The sequence below is a fragment of the Passer domesticus genome, chromosome 1 (assembly GCF_036417665.1).
Source record: "Passer domesticus isolate bPasDom1 chromosome 1, bPasDom1.hap1, whole genome shotgun sequence".
NCBI classification, from domain to species: Eukaryota; Metazoa; Chordata; class Aves; order Passeriformes; family Passeridae; genus Passer; species Passer domesticus.
In genome coordinates this window covers 981382-995603 of record NC_087474.1, presented here as the reverse complement: position 1 = coordinate 995603, position 14222 = coordinate 981382, and the positions used below count along the sequence as shown (strand labels likewise).

The window sequence follows — 14222 nt, the reverse complement described above, 5'->3', positions numbered from 1 at the left end:
CAAAGCGTCCTGCCCATCCCAGGTACAGCAATAATGTCCCAAAAAACATTTGGCATGGGCTTCTCATGGTTTCCTTCATAAGTGAAGTTCTGGGGTTGGCTTTGCTTTTATTCCTGATAGAATCCCAGAATGGTTTGGATGGGAAGGGATGTTAAAGATCATCCAGTGCCACCCCTGCCATGGCAGGGACACCTCCCACTGTCCCAGGGTGATCCAAGCCCTGTCCAGCCTGGCCTGGGCACTGCCAGGGATCCAGGGGCAGCCACAGCTGCTCTGGGAATTCCATCCCAGCCCCTCCCCACCCTGCCAGGGAACAATTCCTTCCCAATCTCCCATCCATCCCTGCCCTGTGGCAGTGGGAGCCATTCCCTGTGTCCTGTCCCTCCACCCCTTGTCCCCAGTCCCTCTCCAGGCTGGGCTGTGGTTTTACAGCCTGCACTGCTCCTCAGAGTCGGGAATGTGTCCTGGACTGGGATACAGCTCCATTCCCTGAGCCCTGGATCCCGTGGGATGCCCCAGCACCCCTCACTCCTGAGGGGCAGAGCTGCTGTGTCACACCCAGCTTCCAGTCCCCACTGCCACAAGGAGTGGGATCTCCAGCAGGTGCTGTCCTGGGGATCAAAGCCTCTGAACTGACATTCCCTGGGGAATATCACCTGTGTGGTAAAAGATATTTGGAAAATTTGGGGAATAAACCGAGTAAACCATGTCTGTGCTGGCAGCAGGTGAATTCATGGCTGAGATGAAGAAACCTCAGAGGCTGAGGGAGCTGGGAAGGGGCTCAGCCTGGAGAAAAGGGGGCTCAGGGGGGACCTTGTGGCTCTGCACAGCTCCTGACAGGAGGGGACAGCCGGGGGGTCGGGCTCTGCTCCAGGGAACAGGGACAGGAAAATTGGAAACGGACTCATATTTTAATTGGATATTGGAGAAAACATCTTCATGAAAATGGCTCAGTCCTGGGGCCACGGGGCAGGGCCTGGGGCTTGGGGTGTCCCAGCTGGGGCACGCGGTGCCCGAGGGGACAGGGAGCGATGACATCCCGGAGGGAAATGGCTGCTCGGGCTCCCGTGATGCTGCTCAGCCCGTTAACCCTTCTTGTACCACTGCGCTCCCTCGGGGCCCGGGGTCATCCCGCTGCTCCCTGTCCGGCCCAGGGGAGCTCCATCATGGCCCATCCGTGCGGATCCTGGAACACGGAGGGAGGCACTGGGGAGCTTTTCCCGGGATAATCCCAGGAAGGTGAGACCGTAACGCTTTCCTGTGGCCTGGCCCCAGCCCCACACTGTTAAAACGAAAGGTTCCAGGGTCAGGGTGAGCACACGGGGTGGCTCCCAAACCCAGCATGTCCCCCCACGAGGGTTTTCCGCCCAGGACGGGCGTCCTGCTGCGGGTGGCCGCGTCCTCTTCCCGCACGGCTCCTGGCCCTCGGTGCCACCCGAGTCGGTGTTCCCTGCACCCAGGTCCCGTCCGGTGCCACCCACGCTCGTGTCAGCACCGGTGCTGATGTCCTGCAGCGGCTGGTGCCGGTGGCAGAGCCGATACCAATTCCCAAGCGCTGCCGGTGTCGGTGGCAGCGGTGGAGCTGCCGGTGCCGGTACCCGCTGTGGTGGCGGAGCCACTGCCGGTGCCAGCGGACTGTGGCAGTGCCAGTCCCCGTGTGTGTGTGCCGTGCCGGCCCCGCTGGCGGTACCGGGGCCGCGCCGGTGGCGGAGCCGCTCCCGGTGCCGGTAGGCGGCAGTGCTCGGCGCTCCGCGCTGCCGCCGCTCCCCGCCCGCTGCCGCCCAGCCCGGAGGAGGCGGATGCGATTCCCCGGCTGCCCGTGGCTGCTCGGCGGGGCGGCGGGGCCCGGCCCGTGCGCAGGCACCGACAGCGGCCCCGCTCCCGGCCCCGCGCCCGCCCCGGCCCCGCTCCGCGCTCGCCGCCGCCGCCGCCCGGCCCCAGCCCCAGCCCCAGCCCCGGCCGCGGCCGCCGGGGCCCGGCCCAGCTCCGCGGGGCCATGGCCGAGTGGGCGCCCGCCCAGGTAAGCGCGGCCCGGGGCACCGGCACCGGGAACCGGCCGCAGGCGGAGCCGCCCCGCTGCCCGGCCCGGCCGGGACCCTCCGGCTCCCCCGGCCCGCGGGGCCCCCGCCGCCTCCGGGGACCGGACCCGCGGTGGCCTCGGTGCCCCGGGACGGGGCTGAGCGCCCCTGCCTCGGGATGTCCGTGCTTGCGCCGGGCACCGCTGACCCGGCATGTCCACGTGCCCCCGGGGTGCCCCGGGATGTCCCCAGGGACGCGACCCGCCACGGCCCCGGTGCTCCCGGGATGCCCCGCTGACCCGGGATGCCCGTGTGTGCCCAGCGTGCCCTCAGACACCTCTGCCCCGGGATAGCCCCGTGCCCCCGGGATGCCCTGGGATGCCCCAGGGTGCCCTGGAATGCTCCGAGCAGGCTTCAGCCCAGGGATGCCCCAGGCAGCTCTGTCCTGGCACGTCCCTTTATGTCCCCAAGGTGTCCCTGGACAGCTCTGGTCCACACCTGCCCTGCTTGCTCCCTGCCCACCCAGCCCCATCCTCCTCCCGGGTGGGCTCCAGCCCGGGCAGACGCAGGAATGGCTCCCAAGGGATTGGGGAGTGGGGTGACAAGTTGGGAGGGTGTCACCATGGTGACCTGCCTGGTTCTGGCAGGAGAGGGATGGACCCTGACCCCATGAGCACCCTGGACTGCCACTCACTGTCCCCTCAGGCCGGTGGGCATTGCCCACAGGAATCCCTGGCAGTTCTGGCGCTGCTGGTGCCAAAAGCCCTGGAAACGGGGAGCAGAGGCTGCGGGGGTTGACTGTGGGCCTGCTGCCACTCGTGCCCTCCCCAGGTGCAGGAGTGGAACATGGAGGCCCCTCACCTGATGCCGCTGCAGCCGCCGCTGCTGCCGGAGCGGGCGCACGTGCGGGAGGCGCAGCTCCACTCCGCGGAGGCCTCGCTCTGGACCGTGGTGGCCACGGTGCAGGCCATGGAGAGGAAGATCGACCTGCTGGCCACCCGCCTGCTCAGCCTGGAGGGCCGCTCTGGCACGGCCGAGAAGAAGCTGCTGGACTGCGAGAAGACGGCCATGGAATTTGGGAACCAGCTGGAGAGCAAGTGGGCCGTGCTGGGCACCCTCATCCAGGAGTACGGGCTGCTCCAGCGGCGCCTGGAGAACGTGGAGAACCTGCTGAAGAACAGGAACTTCTGGGTGCTGCGGCTGCCCCCCGGCCCCCGGGGCGAGGTCCCCAAGGTAGAGTGTCCCCAGGGGCTGCAGGACAGCGGGGGGAGCCTGGGGAGTGGGCACTGCTGAGCCAGGGCGTCTTGTCCCCACAGGTGCCAGTGACATTTGTTGACATCGCCGTCTACTTCTCAGCGGAGGAGTGGAAGAACCTGGAGGAGTGGCAGAAAGAGCTGTACAACAACCTGGTGAAGGAGAACTACGAGGCTTTGCTGTCCCTGGGTAAATGTCCCTTTTGCCCCTCTCCTGGCAGGATGGAGCGATGCCTGTGTCTCCTCAGTGGGTCCCCTGCCAGTGGTCAGTGGTGGCACTCTCTGTGTCCTGGGACCATTCCAGAGGGAATGCTCCGTGGCTCATACTGTGTGTGGGGACAGGGTGACACACCATGCCATGCCAGTGCTGCCACGGTGCTGCCCAGGGGGCTGGAGAGGTTCCTTGTCCCCCAGAACCCAGGACCTGAGTGTCCAAGCTGCCTCCAGCATGGAGGTGCTGTGGGATTTCTCCACCAGGAGGGACACCAGGTCCTGGCAGCCTGGTGTGCCCCGAGCCTGGCTGACAGGGAGGGGGTGACAGGCACGGGGTGACGCCGCTCTGTGTCCCTGGCAGATGGGGCCCTCTCCAGAAGCGAGGCCCAGCCGCGCAGCGAGCGCGGGGACGGGCCCTGTGTCCCTGAGCCACGCGAGCTAGAGCAGAGGGAGCTGCCACCGGACACCTGCGCGGGTGAGGCACCACAGGAGGACCTGTCCCCACTGTCCCCACTGTCCCCACCTCACGTTCCCCCACCCTCCTCGCCCCAGGGACGCCCTCCTCCCTCCCAAACACTCCCATCCCCACTGGGCCCAGTTCTGCAGCTGTGCTGGGAGCTGCCCTGAGTGACCCCAGAAAATCCGTGACTGTTGTGCTGGAGATCTTGGATATCCATCACTGGGAGATCCATGTGTCCCCTGCTGCCACCACGTTGTGTCGGGGCCCATGGGCTGTGTCGCAGTCACCCAGCCCCATCAGCCGTGCCATTGTCACCTGTCCCCAATGGGCTCTGCCACTCTGTTCCCAGGGGTTGTGCCTGTCCCAAAGGCTGTCTCAAGGTCACCTGTCCCCATGGGCCATCTCAGGGTCACCCATCACCAAGGGCTGTCCCACAGCCACCTGTCCCCACAGCTCCCTGGGGGTGTTGGATGTCCATAACTGCTGTGGGATGGGGATGAGGCCGGAGTGCAGGGGTCACACACGCCGGCTGTGGTGGCCGTGCGTCACACGCGTGGCTCCATCCCGACCCCGGCCAAGTCTCTCCTTGTGAACAGAGTCGCTGATCTCCACCTCCGACATCCTGTCCCGGATCAAGCAGGAGGTGGCGTTCGTGGGGGAGCAGCAGCAGTTCCCGGAGGAGCGGGGCATGCCGCCGGACCCCTGTGCAGGTGAGCCCGGCGCTGAGCCATTCCCTCCCGGAGCAGGGTGTGGCCCCGCCTGGCTGAGTCCCTGTCCCCATCCCCGTCCCTGTCCCTCCCTGCAGGCGCGGACGCCCTGATCACCGCGCACGACTTCTTGTCGTGGATCAAGCAGGAGGAAGAGCCCTGTGTCCGGGAGCCCTGGGAGCTGCCCGAGAGGGAGATGCTGCCCCCGGGCCCTGGTCCTGGTGAGCGATCCGCACCGTGGGGCTGGGGGTGAGGGGAGCACCCCCGCGGGACGAGCTTGGGGACATCCCCGGTAGGACTGACGGGTCTCTCTGTCCCCTGCAGCCAGCGAGGGGCTGCTGGTGAAGACGGAGGAGCGGTGCCCCCACGCCGAGCCCCCGGAGGAGGTGGGTTTGCCGGGCAGCTCCGGGGAGCTGCTCTTCCCCGGCACGGGCTTCGGGACCGCCGAGGGACAGGCGGCGGTGCCGGCGGCGGTGGCCCTGCCGGCGCAGCACAGACTGGCCAAAGCTGCGGGCCCCGAGCCGGGCCCGGGCGCCGATTCCGGGGCCGTCCCCGCGGCGCCGCCGGGCCCCGCCGAGGAGCGGCCGCACGGCTGCGCCGAGTGCGGGAAGAGCTTCAGCGGCAAGAAGAGCCTGCGGATCCACCAGCGCAGCCACGCGGCCGAGCGGCCCTACCCGTGCGCCGAGTGCGGCAAGAGCTTCAATTGCCACTCGGGGCTGGTGCGGCACCAGATGATCCACCGCGGCGAGCGGCCCTACAAGTGCTCCGAGTGCGGCAAGTGCTACAGCCGCAAGGAGCACCTGCAGAACCACCAGCGGCTGCACACCGGGGAGCGCCCCTTCGCCTGCGCCCAGTGCGGCAAGAGCTTCATCCGCAAGCAGAACCTGCTCAAGCACCAGCGCATCCACACCGGGGAGCGCCCGTACCAGTGCCCCGCCTGCGGCCGCAGCTTCCGCTACAAGGAGTCGCTCAAGGATCACCAGCGGGTGCACGGAGCCGAGCCGGGGCCGCCGCCGCTGCCGCCGCCCGGGATCCTGCCCCCCGGGGACTAGGGGGACGCCCCGCCGCGGACTGCCACCCCCCGGCACGGGGACAGCCCCCGGCCCCCAGAACCGAGGTGCCCGGCCGGGGCGGGGGGCGGGCGGGGAGCCCCGAGGAGGGGGACGAGCCCCCGGGTCCCCCGCCACGGACGGACGCTTCACCCCCAGCGCTCCCCGATGTCGCCGCACGGGGTGGGGGGCAGCCCCCCGCCGTGTCCCCCCGCGCCACCCCCGCCTGCCGCTCTGTCCCCTCGCCCCCGCTGCTTATTTTTACTGCCCCCCCCTTCCACCCGCGCCGTCCCGCTGTACAGTGCTTGGGGTGTAGTTTTGTATGGACGAAACACGGAATAAAGTCGTGCTGGGCTGCAGAGCCTTCAGCACCCCCGCCGCGGGTCCCCCGTGCTCTGTGGCCCGTCCCCGCGGTGCCGCGCCCTGGGAAGGCAGCGGCAGCAGGGTGGGAATGGCGTGGTGGGACACAGGGTAGTGGGAGTGGGTTGTGGGTCCAGGGTGGCTCAGGAGGTCCCTGTGTCACCGGCTGTGGTGGGGCTGTGTGGAGACCCCCCCCTCCTGTCACCGACCCACCCCTGGGTCCTTCCTGTCCCCTGTCCTTGCCCCATGCCCAGGTCCCTCCTAGCCCTGATTTGGGGATAGGAGTTATTCCACACAATTCTTTCCCCACAGAATCCAGGGCCCTTCCTCAGGCACGCCAGGGTCCCCAAGCTGAGTGTCACCATCCTCCTGGGAGGCCACCACCAGAGCTGGGTGACGCTGCAAATGCCACAGCTCCCACTGCCCCACTGTCCCCTCCCTGGGGGCTGCACCCACCAGGACGTGGCAGTCAAGGGGCCCTGGATGCTGGGGGCTGGAAGAGGGGACAGCACAGGGGACACAGCACAGGGCTCAGCAGTGCTGTCACCCTGGTGTGGGCTGGAGGTGGAGGGGGGAGACAGTGCTGGGGTGCCCTGGGGACACTGCACATGCTGTGGGGACACTACACCTGCCATGGGGACCTCGGGCATTCCCTGGGACCCTGCACACTGCTGGGGACACTGCACCTTGCCTGGGGACCCTGAATGCTGCTGGGGACCTTGGACACTTGCTGGGAGTCCTGCACACACTCTGGGAACACTGCACAATGCTTGGGGACCCTGCGCACTCCCTGGGGACACTACTGGGGAACTTGGACACTCCCTGGGGACCCTGCATGCTGCCCAAGGGGACCTGCATGATGCCAGGGACCCTCCACACTCCCTCGGGACACTGGACACTGCTGGGAACCTTGGACACTCCCTCGGGACACTGCACATTCCCGGAACCTGTCAGGCTGCCTGGGCCCTGCACACTCCTGGGGACTTTGAACTTGCTGGGGACACTTCACACTGTTTGGGGACCCCAAACACTCCTGGGCAGGGGACCCTCCACGTTCCCCCCACGATGTGCATGCCCTCACCCCTCTCCAGATCTGCAGAGCTGCAGGTTCCAAGTCTGCACAGCAGAGCTCCTGTTCCCCAGCCCTGATCCCACCGTGCTGGGCTGCCCCAAAGGAACGGGGTCAAGCTCGTTTGTCCCATGGCCTTGTCCCCATCCAGGGCTGCAGAGCCATGGGACAAACGACCCCCCTGGCCCAGCTCCCGCCCCCACACAGAGATCACACACAAAACCATCATTTCTGGCTTTTTTTTGGAGGCGTTTTTTTTTTTTTTTTTTAACAGAAGTTTTATGGTTATATGCAAATTAGGTCATTAAATGATTTGCATAAAATGTTCGCACCTCAGCGACTAAGTGTTTCTAACTCCCACCCCCCGACAGGTAGTAAATCCTACTGGACTAGCGCCGTCAGGCCGCGCTGTCACACGTGTCCCCCGCTGTCACACGTGTCCCCCGCTGTCACACGTGTCCCCCGCGGGCACGGCGGCGTCCCCCCGGGGCGCTCCCGTGCCTCGGACCCGCGGGGACCCGCCCGGAGCGCTCCTGCGCCCGTCCCGTGTCCCTTCCCGCGGGGATCCACCGGGTGCCGCCCGCGTCACCGCACACCGTCCCGCCGGGGCGGCCGCGGGCACTCCGTGTCCGTGGCGGAGCGGCTCCCGCCCGTCCCTAGCTGTTGGTGAGGAAGAGGCGTCTGTGTCGGGAAGCGGAGCCGCGCGGCCGCCCGCGGCGCCGGCCCCGGCCGCGGTTGCCGAAGGGGCTCCGGCTGGGCACGGCGGTGTCTGCCCAGCCGGCGCTCCCGGCCGGCGGCTCGGGGAAGCTGGGCTCGGCTTTGGGCTGCTCGAGGAGCGGGCTGGGGTCGCGGCGGGGCTCGGGGGGCGGCGGGGCCGGGCTCTGGCGGGCGCCGGCGCGCTCCTGGCGCAGGTAGCGCAGCTCGTCGCGGATGTCCGTGAGGACGCCGAGCAGGCGGAACTGCAGCTCCCGGTCGCGCGCCCGCTCCTCGCGCTGCGTGGCCCGTTCCTCCTGCCACATGGCCAGCTCCTGGTGGTACAGCTGGTCCCACTGCTCCTCCAGGTCGAGCAGGTGATGGATGCTAGTCCTCCAGCTCTCGCGGCGCTCCTCGCGCAGGCGGGAGCAGCCCAGCCCGCGGCCGGGGCCGGCGGCGGCCGGGGCGTCTCCGGGCGGGGAGGCGGAGGAGGGCAGCGACTCTTCGGTCAGGGCGCCGTGCAGCGGGGAGCGCGCCGGGGGCTCCTCCTCCGCCGGAGCCTTCTCCCAGGTGGGCCCCATCAGTACCCTGGGCAAGGCGCCCATCTCCGGGCCCGGGCCGCCCGCCTGCTCCTCGGGATGCGCCGAGTCGAGCCCGCGGCCCAGGGCGGGCAGGTCGGACACGCCCTCGTGCCCCCAGTCCGAGTGAGCGTCCGCGGGGTTGAGCGAGTCCTCGGGCAGGGAAGTGACGGAGCCCTGCGAGCTGCAGCGGCGGATCAGCATGGCCTGGCGGGACAGTTTCATGTCCTCCTCCGCTGGCATGGGGGCCTCGGGCCCCGGCTGCATCCCCGCGGCGCCGCCGTGGCCCCGCTCCACCTCCCGGCCTTCCCGTTCCTCCTCCTCCGACATGGAGGCGTAGGAGACCAGGGACTCGTTTCGCAGGGATGGGGAGATGGCCGACGCGTCTGGAGTGCGCAGCTCCGGTCCTGACTCGGCTGGGAGAGAAGAGAAACCTCCGGTGAGCCACAGCACTGCCCTGGCCCCAGGCCCTCCCCAACACGTGGATCCCAGTGGATCTCCATCCTGACCCAGTGGATCTCCATCCTGAGTCAGAGGATCTCCATCCTGAGTCAGAGGATCTCCATCCTGACCCAGTGGATCTCCACCCTGACCCAGTGGATCTCCATCCTGAGTCACAGGATGTCCATCCTGACCCAGCAGATCTCCATCCTGAGTCAGAGGATCTCCATCCTGACTCCACTCCCAGCAGACCCCCATCCAGAACCCCAGTGCCACTGCATCTTCAGCCAAACCCTGCTGCCAGAGGCTCTCCATCCAGACCTCACACTTCCCAGCAGATCTCCATCCTGACGCAGTGGATCCCCATCCAAACCCCACTGCCAGAGGATCTCCATCCAGATCCTACACTTCCCAGCAGATCTCCACCCTGACCCAGTGGATCTCCATCCTGAGTCACAGGATGTCCATCCTGACCCAGCAGATCTCCATCATGACCCAGTGGATCTCCATCCTGAGTCACAGGATGTCCATCCTGACCCAGAGGATCTCCATCCTGACTCCACTCCCAGCAGACCCCCATCCAGAACCCCAGTGCCACTGCATCTTCAGCCAAACCCTGCTGCCAGAGGCTCTCCATCCAGACCTCAGACTTCCCAGCAGATCTCCATCCTGACGCAGTGGATCCCCATCCAAACCCCACTCCCAGTGGATCTCCATTCAGACCCAGCCCACCTCCACCCCGCCGTGCCCCCAGCACCCCCAGCCCGCGCTGGCTCCCGCGTACCGGCGCCGCCCTGCCCCTCTCCTCGGTACTCGCAGCCGCCGGCGGGGTCGGGGCTCTGTCCCGGCAGGCGCGGCGCGGCCGAGCCCTCCACGTCGGGCAGGGCCGAGGGCTGCCCGTTGGTGTCGATGTAGATGCTGGGGTGGCTCACGCCGGGCTGCAGGTGCATGAAGGGCTGCTTGGACGCGCCGGGGAAGAACAGATCTGCGGGACACAGAGGACGTGGCCTCAGCTGGTGGGGACACGGTGGCCCCAGGTACAGAGGCTCCCGCAAGGCTCAGCCTCACCCTCCCCAGCACCATCCGGAGCCCCCTGGGGCTGACAGCCCCTAGTGCCAGAGAATCATGGGGTTGGGGAATAACCTGAGCTGGGAGGGACCCACAGGGATCACTGATCCAGCTCCTGGCTCTGCACAGGCACCCCAAAATCCCACCCTGTGTATCCCTGAGAGCGCTGTCCAAATGCTCCTGGAGCTCTGGCAGGGTTGGAGCTGTGCCCAGAGGGAGCCTGGGCAGTGCCCAGCACTCTCTGGGGGAAGAATCTTTCCCTGATTTCCAGCCTGACCCTGCCCTGGCACAGCTTCATGCCATTACACAGGATTTCTTGCTTCAGCCTAAAGCCCTGTGCTTGGCACATGACAGCCAAGTCCACATGGACAGAGTCTATGACGCCCCAGTTGAACCAGAGAGACCACTGAAAGCATCAAATTAAAGAAAAGAAGAAAGAAGAACAAAAAAGATCCACTCTTGCAAAGCTTGAGGTGTTCCTACCAATCCTGTTGATCTGGCACAGGTTGCCCAGAGAAGCTGTGGCTGCCCCTGGATCCCTGGAAGTGTCCAATGCCAGAGTGGATGGGGCTTGGAGCACTCTGGGATAGTGGAAGGTGTCCCTGCCCATGGCACAGGGTGGAACAGGATGGGCTTTAAGGTCCCTTCCAACTCCAGCCACTCTGGGGTTTCTACGACTTGCTGATCCCAGGTTATTTCCACAGAGGATTTCTAATCCCAGCACACGCAGTTCTCTGCCCTGGTGGCTGGCACTTGGGTACAACAGGACCGTGACTCTGGGGGATGCTGCAAGCCCAAGACAAACCCCAGAGTCTCTTTCCACAGCGCACAACAGCCAGGTGAGAACGCCAGCACAGCTGGACATCCCTCAGGGAGCGCATCCAGCGCTCCAACCGCCCCGCAGAACCGCCACCACTCACCCGGGTCCAGGATGATCTCTGGCTCGGAGTCGTGGCTGGCCTGCAGGAAGGTGGAAGCCACCATCTTCTCCAGGGGCGTGAGGCGCGGCTTGTGGAGCGGCCCGCCGGTGCGGTTCATGGGCAGGTGCTTCTTGGAGGTGATTTTCTTCTTGACGTCCAGCCGCAGGTCGCGCCACTTGTGCTTGAGGTCGTCGATGGAGCGCTCGGTGTAGCCCAGGAAGTTGACGCGGCTTTGGATTTGGGTCCAGAGCTGCTTCCGCCGCACGGGGTGAGCCCGCAGGGCCTCGGACCCGTACAGGGCGCTGAAATGCCGGACCACATTCCAGACCAGCGTCTCGGTCTCGTCATTGGAGAAGTTGGCCTTCCTCTTCCGGCCAGACGCTGGCATCGCCTGCGAGGCTGCGGCAGAGGTGGAAGGGGCACAATTGAACCTCGGTCCCCACTCCTCTCTGTCAGCTCCTGGGGGGAACATGGGGCTGCGGGAGCCCGAGGGAGCCGCGGAGGAGGGAGCCGAAGCAAGAGCCCCGGAGGCATCCATGGCAGGGGAGGCTTGGGCCGGGGAGGATCTAAAGAGCCGCTTCGGCACAGCACGCGGCACGGGCGCACCGCATCGCCTCGCCCGGCTCGAGGGCACCTGGGGGGGGAGAAAAGGAAAGGGCAGCGGTGGCTGGCGGCAGCGCGGGGGGACGGCGAGGGCCCCCCGGCTCTCTCCAGCCAGAGGCACCCGGGAGCCCCCAGGCAGGGGGGACGTGGCAGCACCACGGGGAGGGGTTGTGGCGAGCGCCTCGGGCACGGCACCTGCCATGGAGCTGCCTCACAGGGTGCCTCAGAGCACCTCAGGGCCGGGCTGAGGGTGATGGGGACACCTCAAGGCCACGGCAAGGGGCTCACGGCAATGCTGGCCATGACGGGAAAAGTGTTGGGCGTGATGAGCACTTCAGGAGCCCAGCCAGGGCCTCGGGGCCACAGCACTGACCAAGCCCTGAAGGACAGGTCCAGGGGCCTCGGCCGCAGTGAGCACCTCAAGGCCATGGTGAAGACCTTGGCCAAGAAGCAGGCCTTGGCAAGGGTGGGAGCATCAAGAGCCCAGTGAGCACCTCAAGCTCCCGCTGAGGACCTTGGAGTCATGGTGAAACCCATGGCCACAGTGAGAGCCCCAAGGCCATGGCAGAGGCATCACGGAAGGCCTTGGCCGCGGTGAGCAGCTCAAGCTTGCAGGGAGCACCCTGGCACCAGGACAATGACAAGGCCATGGCAAATACTGCAAGGTGAAGACCTTGGCCATGATGAACACCTGAAGAGCCCAGTGAGAAGCTTGGAGCCACAGAAAAGACCTTGACTATGGTGAACACCCCAAGCTCCAGCGAGGACCTCGAGGACACAGCCAAGACCTCGGCCACGGTGCACACCTGGAGCTCCCAGTGAGCACGGCAAAGACCTCGGCCATGGTAAACACCATGGCCACGGTGAACACCCCGAACTCCTCGTGAGGAACTTGGGACCACCTCAAAAACCCCGGCCGTAGCAAGCGCTCCAAGGCCACGAAGAAGCCCTTGGCCGTGGCGCACACCTGGGCCAGGTGTGCACACCTCAACCTCCCACGAGGACCACAGCCGAGACCAGCGTGCCCACCCCAGCCTCCCACCGCAACCTCGACCCCCGGCACACCCCGGGAGCGGCGCAGCGGCCTCGAGCGGAGCCCGCAGCCCCGCGGTGCCGCCGGCGGCCCTGCCGTGCCCCGAGCCCCCTCCCCATCCCCGGGGCCCCCGCACCCGCGGCCTCGGGGCGCCCGCCGCGGGGCCCGGGGGGGCTGCGCGCTGCCCTGCCCGGCTTTGTCCGCGCTGCTCTCACCGGGGACAAAGCGGCCGGGCCGGGGCCTGCCCCGCGGACCCCCCCCCATTCGGGATCCCACCGCGGGCGGCTGCGCGGGGCAGGCGGCGGCCGCGGCCCCACCGCTGCCCCCGGCCCGCCGGCCCCCCCGGGCCCGGGGCAGCGCTTACCTGCGCCGGGACGGGCGTGCGGGGCGCGGGGGGCGCGGAGCGGGGCCCCGGCGGCGGCGGGAGGGGGGGCTCAGCTCCGGCGGCGGGTAATGGCTCCCGCCTCGGCGGAACTCGCCTTCATTTCCTCCGGGCGCCGGCGCGGGCCCTGCGCGACACCGCGGCCGCGGGCCCCCCCTGGCGGCACCGCCGCGGAACGGCGGGGGCGGCACCGAGCGAGCGGACAGCCCCGGGAGGGCGGGAGGGACGGGAGAGGGAGGGACGGGAGAGGGAGGGACAGCCCCGGGAGGGCGGGAGGGACGGGAGAGGGAGGGACGGGAGAGGGAGGGACAGCCCCGGGAGGGCGGGAGGGACGGGAGAGGGAGGGACGGGAGAGGGAGGGACGGGAGAGGGAGGGACGGGAGAGGGAGGGAGGGACAGGAGAGGGAGGGACAGCACCGGGAGGGGAGGGACAGCACCGGGAGGGGAGGGACAGCACCGGGAGGGAGGGACAGGAGAGGGAGGGATAGCACCGGGAGGGAGGGACGGGACAGGAGAGGGAGGGACAGCACCGGGAAGGAGGGACAGGAGAGGGAGGGACAGCACCGGGAGGGAGGGACAGCACCGGGAGGGGAGGGACAGCACCGGGAGGGAGGGACAGCACCGGGAGGGAGGGGACAGCCCCGGGAGGGGGGGACAGCCCCGGGAGGGGAGAGCGGAGCGGGAGGGGAGAGCACACCGGGACCGGATCGCACACCGGGAGAGACAGCACACTGGGACATCCCACCGGGACCGGACAGCCCACCGGGAAGGACAGCACACCGGGACCGGACAGCACTGCGGGAGGGGACATCCCTCTGGGAGGGGACACCCTCGCAGGAGGGAACACCCCACCGGCACAGGACATCCCAAAGGGACGGGACATCCCTGCAGTCCGGCCGAGGGGACAGCGGGTACCCCCCGTGGGTGTATCCCGTGGGGGTCCCCCCGGGGTGACACATCCCTGTGTCCCGCTCCCGAGGGCGCCGTGGGGCTGTGTCCCCGTGGGGATCCCGCCATGCCCCCCATCCCTGCACCCCCGGGAAGGTGCATCCCACGGGGGTCCCACCCCCGTGCACCCCATGCACCCCATGGCAGTGTCCCCATGGGGTTCCCCAGTGCAGGAGCCCCTGTGTCCCCCCTTTCCCAGCTGTAGTTGTGTATCCCTGTGGGGGTCCCGCCTGCTGCACCCCCCTCCCCCGGGTGCTTCATGCCCACTTGTGACCCTATATCCATGTGGGGATCCCCCTGTGGCCTCCATCCCTGTACCCCCTGGGCCTGTGGGGACACCTCTGTCCCTGCCTGGTGGCCTGGTGGCCTCCAGCTGCCCCTGACCCTCTGCAAACAAGCAGAGAATCATCCCCGTACCCCATCCCAC

The 14222-nt window shown here is 67.8% G+C and overlaps 2 protein-coding genes across 3 annotated transcripts in view; one reads left to right on the top strand and one right to left on the bottom strand.

Annotated features, from left to right (window-relative positions):
* The first annotated feature begins 1789 nt into the window (after positions 1 to 1789).
* The window catches only part of LOC135286691 (uncharacterized), a 34445-nt gene continuing 22012 nt past the window's right edge, over positions 1790 to 14222 (top strand). The window contains exons 1-13 of the mRNA XM_064399827.1: positions 1790 to 2020; positions 2850 to 3251; positions 3335 to 3461; positions 3846 to 3959; positions 4541 to 4654; positions 4750 to 4872; positions 4976 to 5700; positions 7790 to 8040; positions 8245 to 8526; positions 9596 to 9878; positions 10814 to 11035; positions 11156 to 11423; positions 12443 to 12915. Of these exons, the coding sequence (XP_064255897.1) occupies positions 1997 to 2020; positions 2850 to 3251; positions 3335 to 3461; positions 3846 to 3959; positions 4541 to 4654; positions 4750 to 4872; positions 4976 to 5700; positions 7790 to 8040; positions 8245 to 8526; positions 9596 to 9878; positions 10814 to 11035; positions 11156 to 11423; positions 12443 to 12915 (3408 nt within the window). The 5' untranslated portion in view covers positions 1790 to 1996. The remainder of the gene's footprint in view (positions 2021 to 2849; positions 3252 to 3334; positions 3462 to 3845; positions 3960 to 4540; positions 4655 to 4749; positions 4873 to 4975; positions 5701 to 7789; positions 8041 to 8244; positions 8527 to 9595; positions 9879 to 10813; positions 11036 to 11155; positions 11424 to 12442; positions 12916 to 14222) is intronic.
* Positions 7353 to 13011, bottom strand: LOC135296053 (uncharacterized). Of its 2 annotated transcripts, none has more exons than XM_064411997.1 (4): positions 12830 to 13011; positions 10830 to 11463; positions 9626 to 9826; positions 7353 to 8816 (listed from the first exon to the last, which is right to left on the bottom strand). In XM_064411997.1, the coding sequence occupies exons 2-4, from the start codon at positions 11365 to 11367 to the stop codon at positions 7786 to 7788; spliced, it is 1770 nt and encodes a 589-aa protein (XP_064268067.1). In that variant the 5' UTR covers positions 11368 to 11463; positions 12830 to 13011; the 3' UTR covers positions 7353 to 7785. The 2 variants fall into 2 exon arrangements, with proteins under 2 accessions (XP_064268067.1, XP_064268125.1); XM_064412055.1 differs by having other exon boundaries at positions 7354 to 8816; positions 10830 to 11228; positions 12830 to 13009.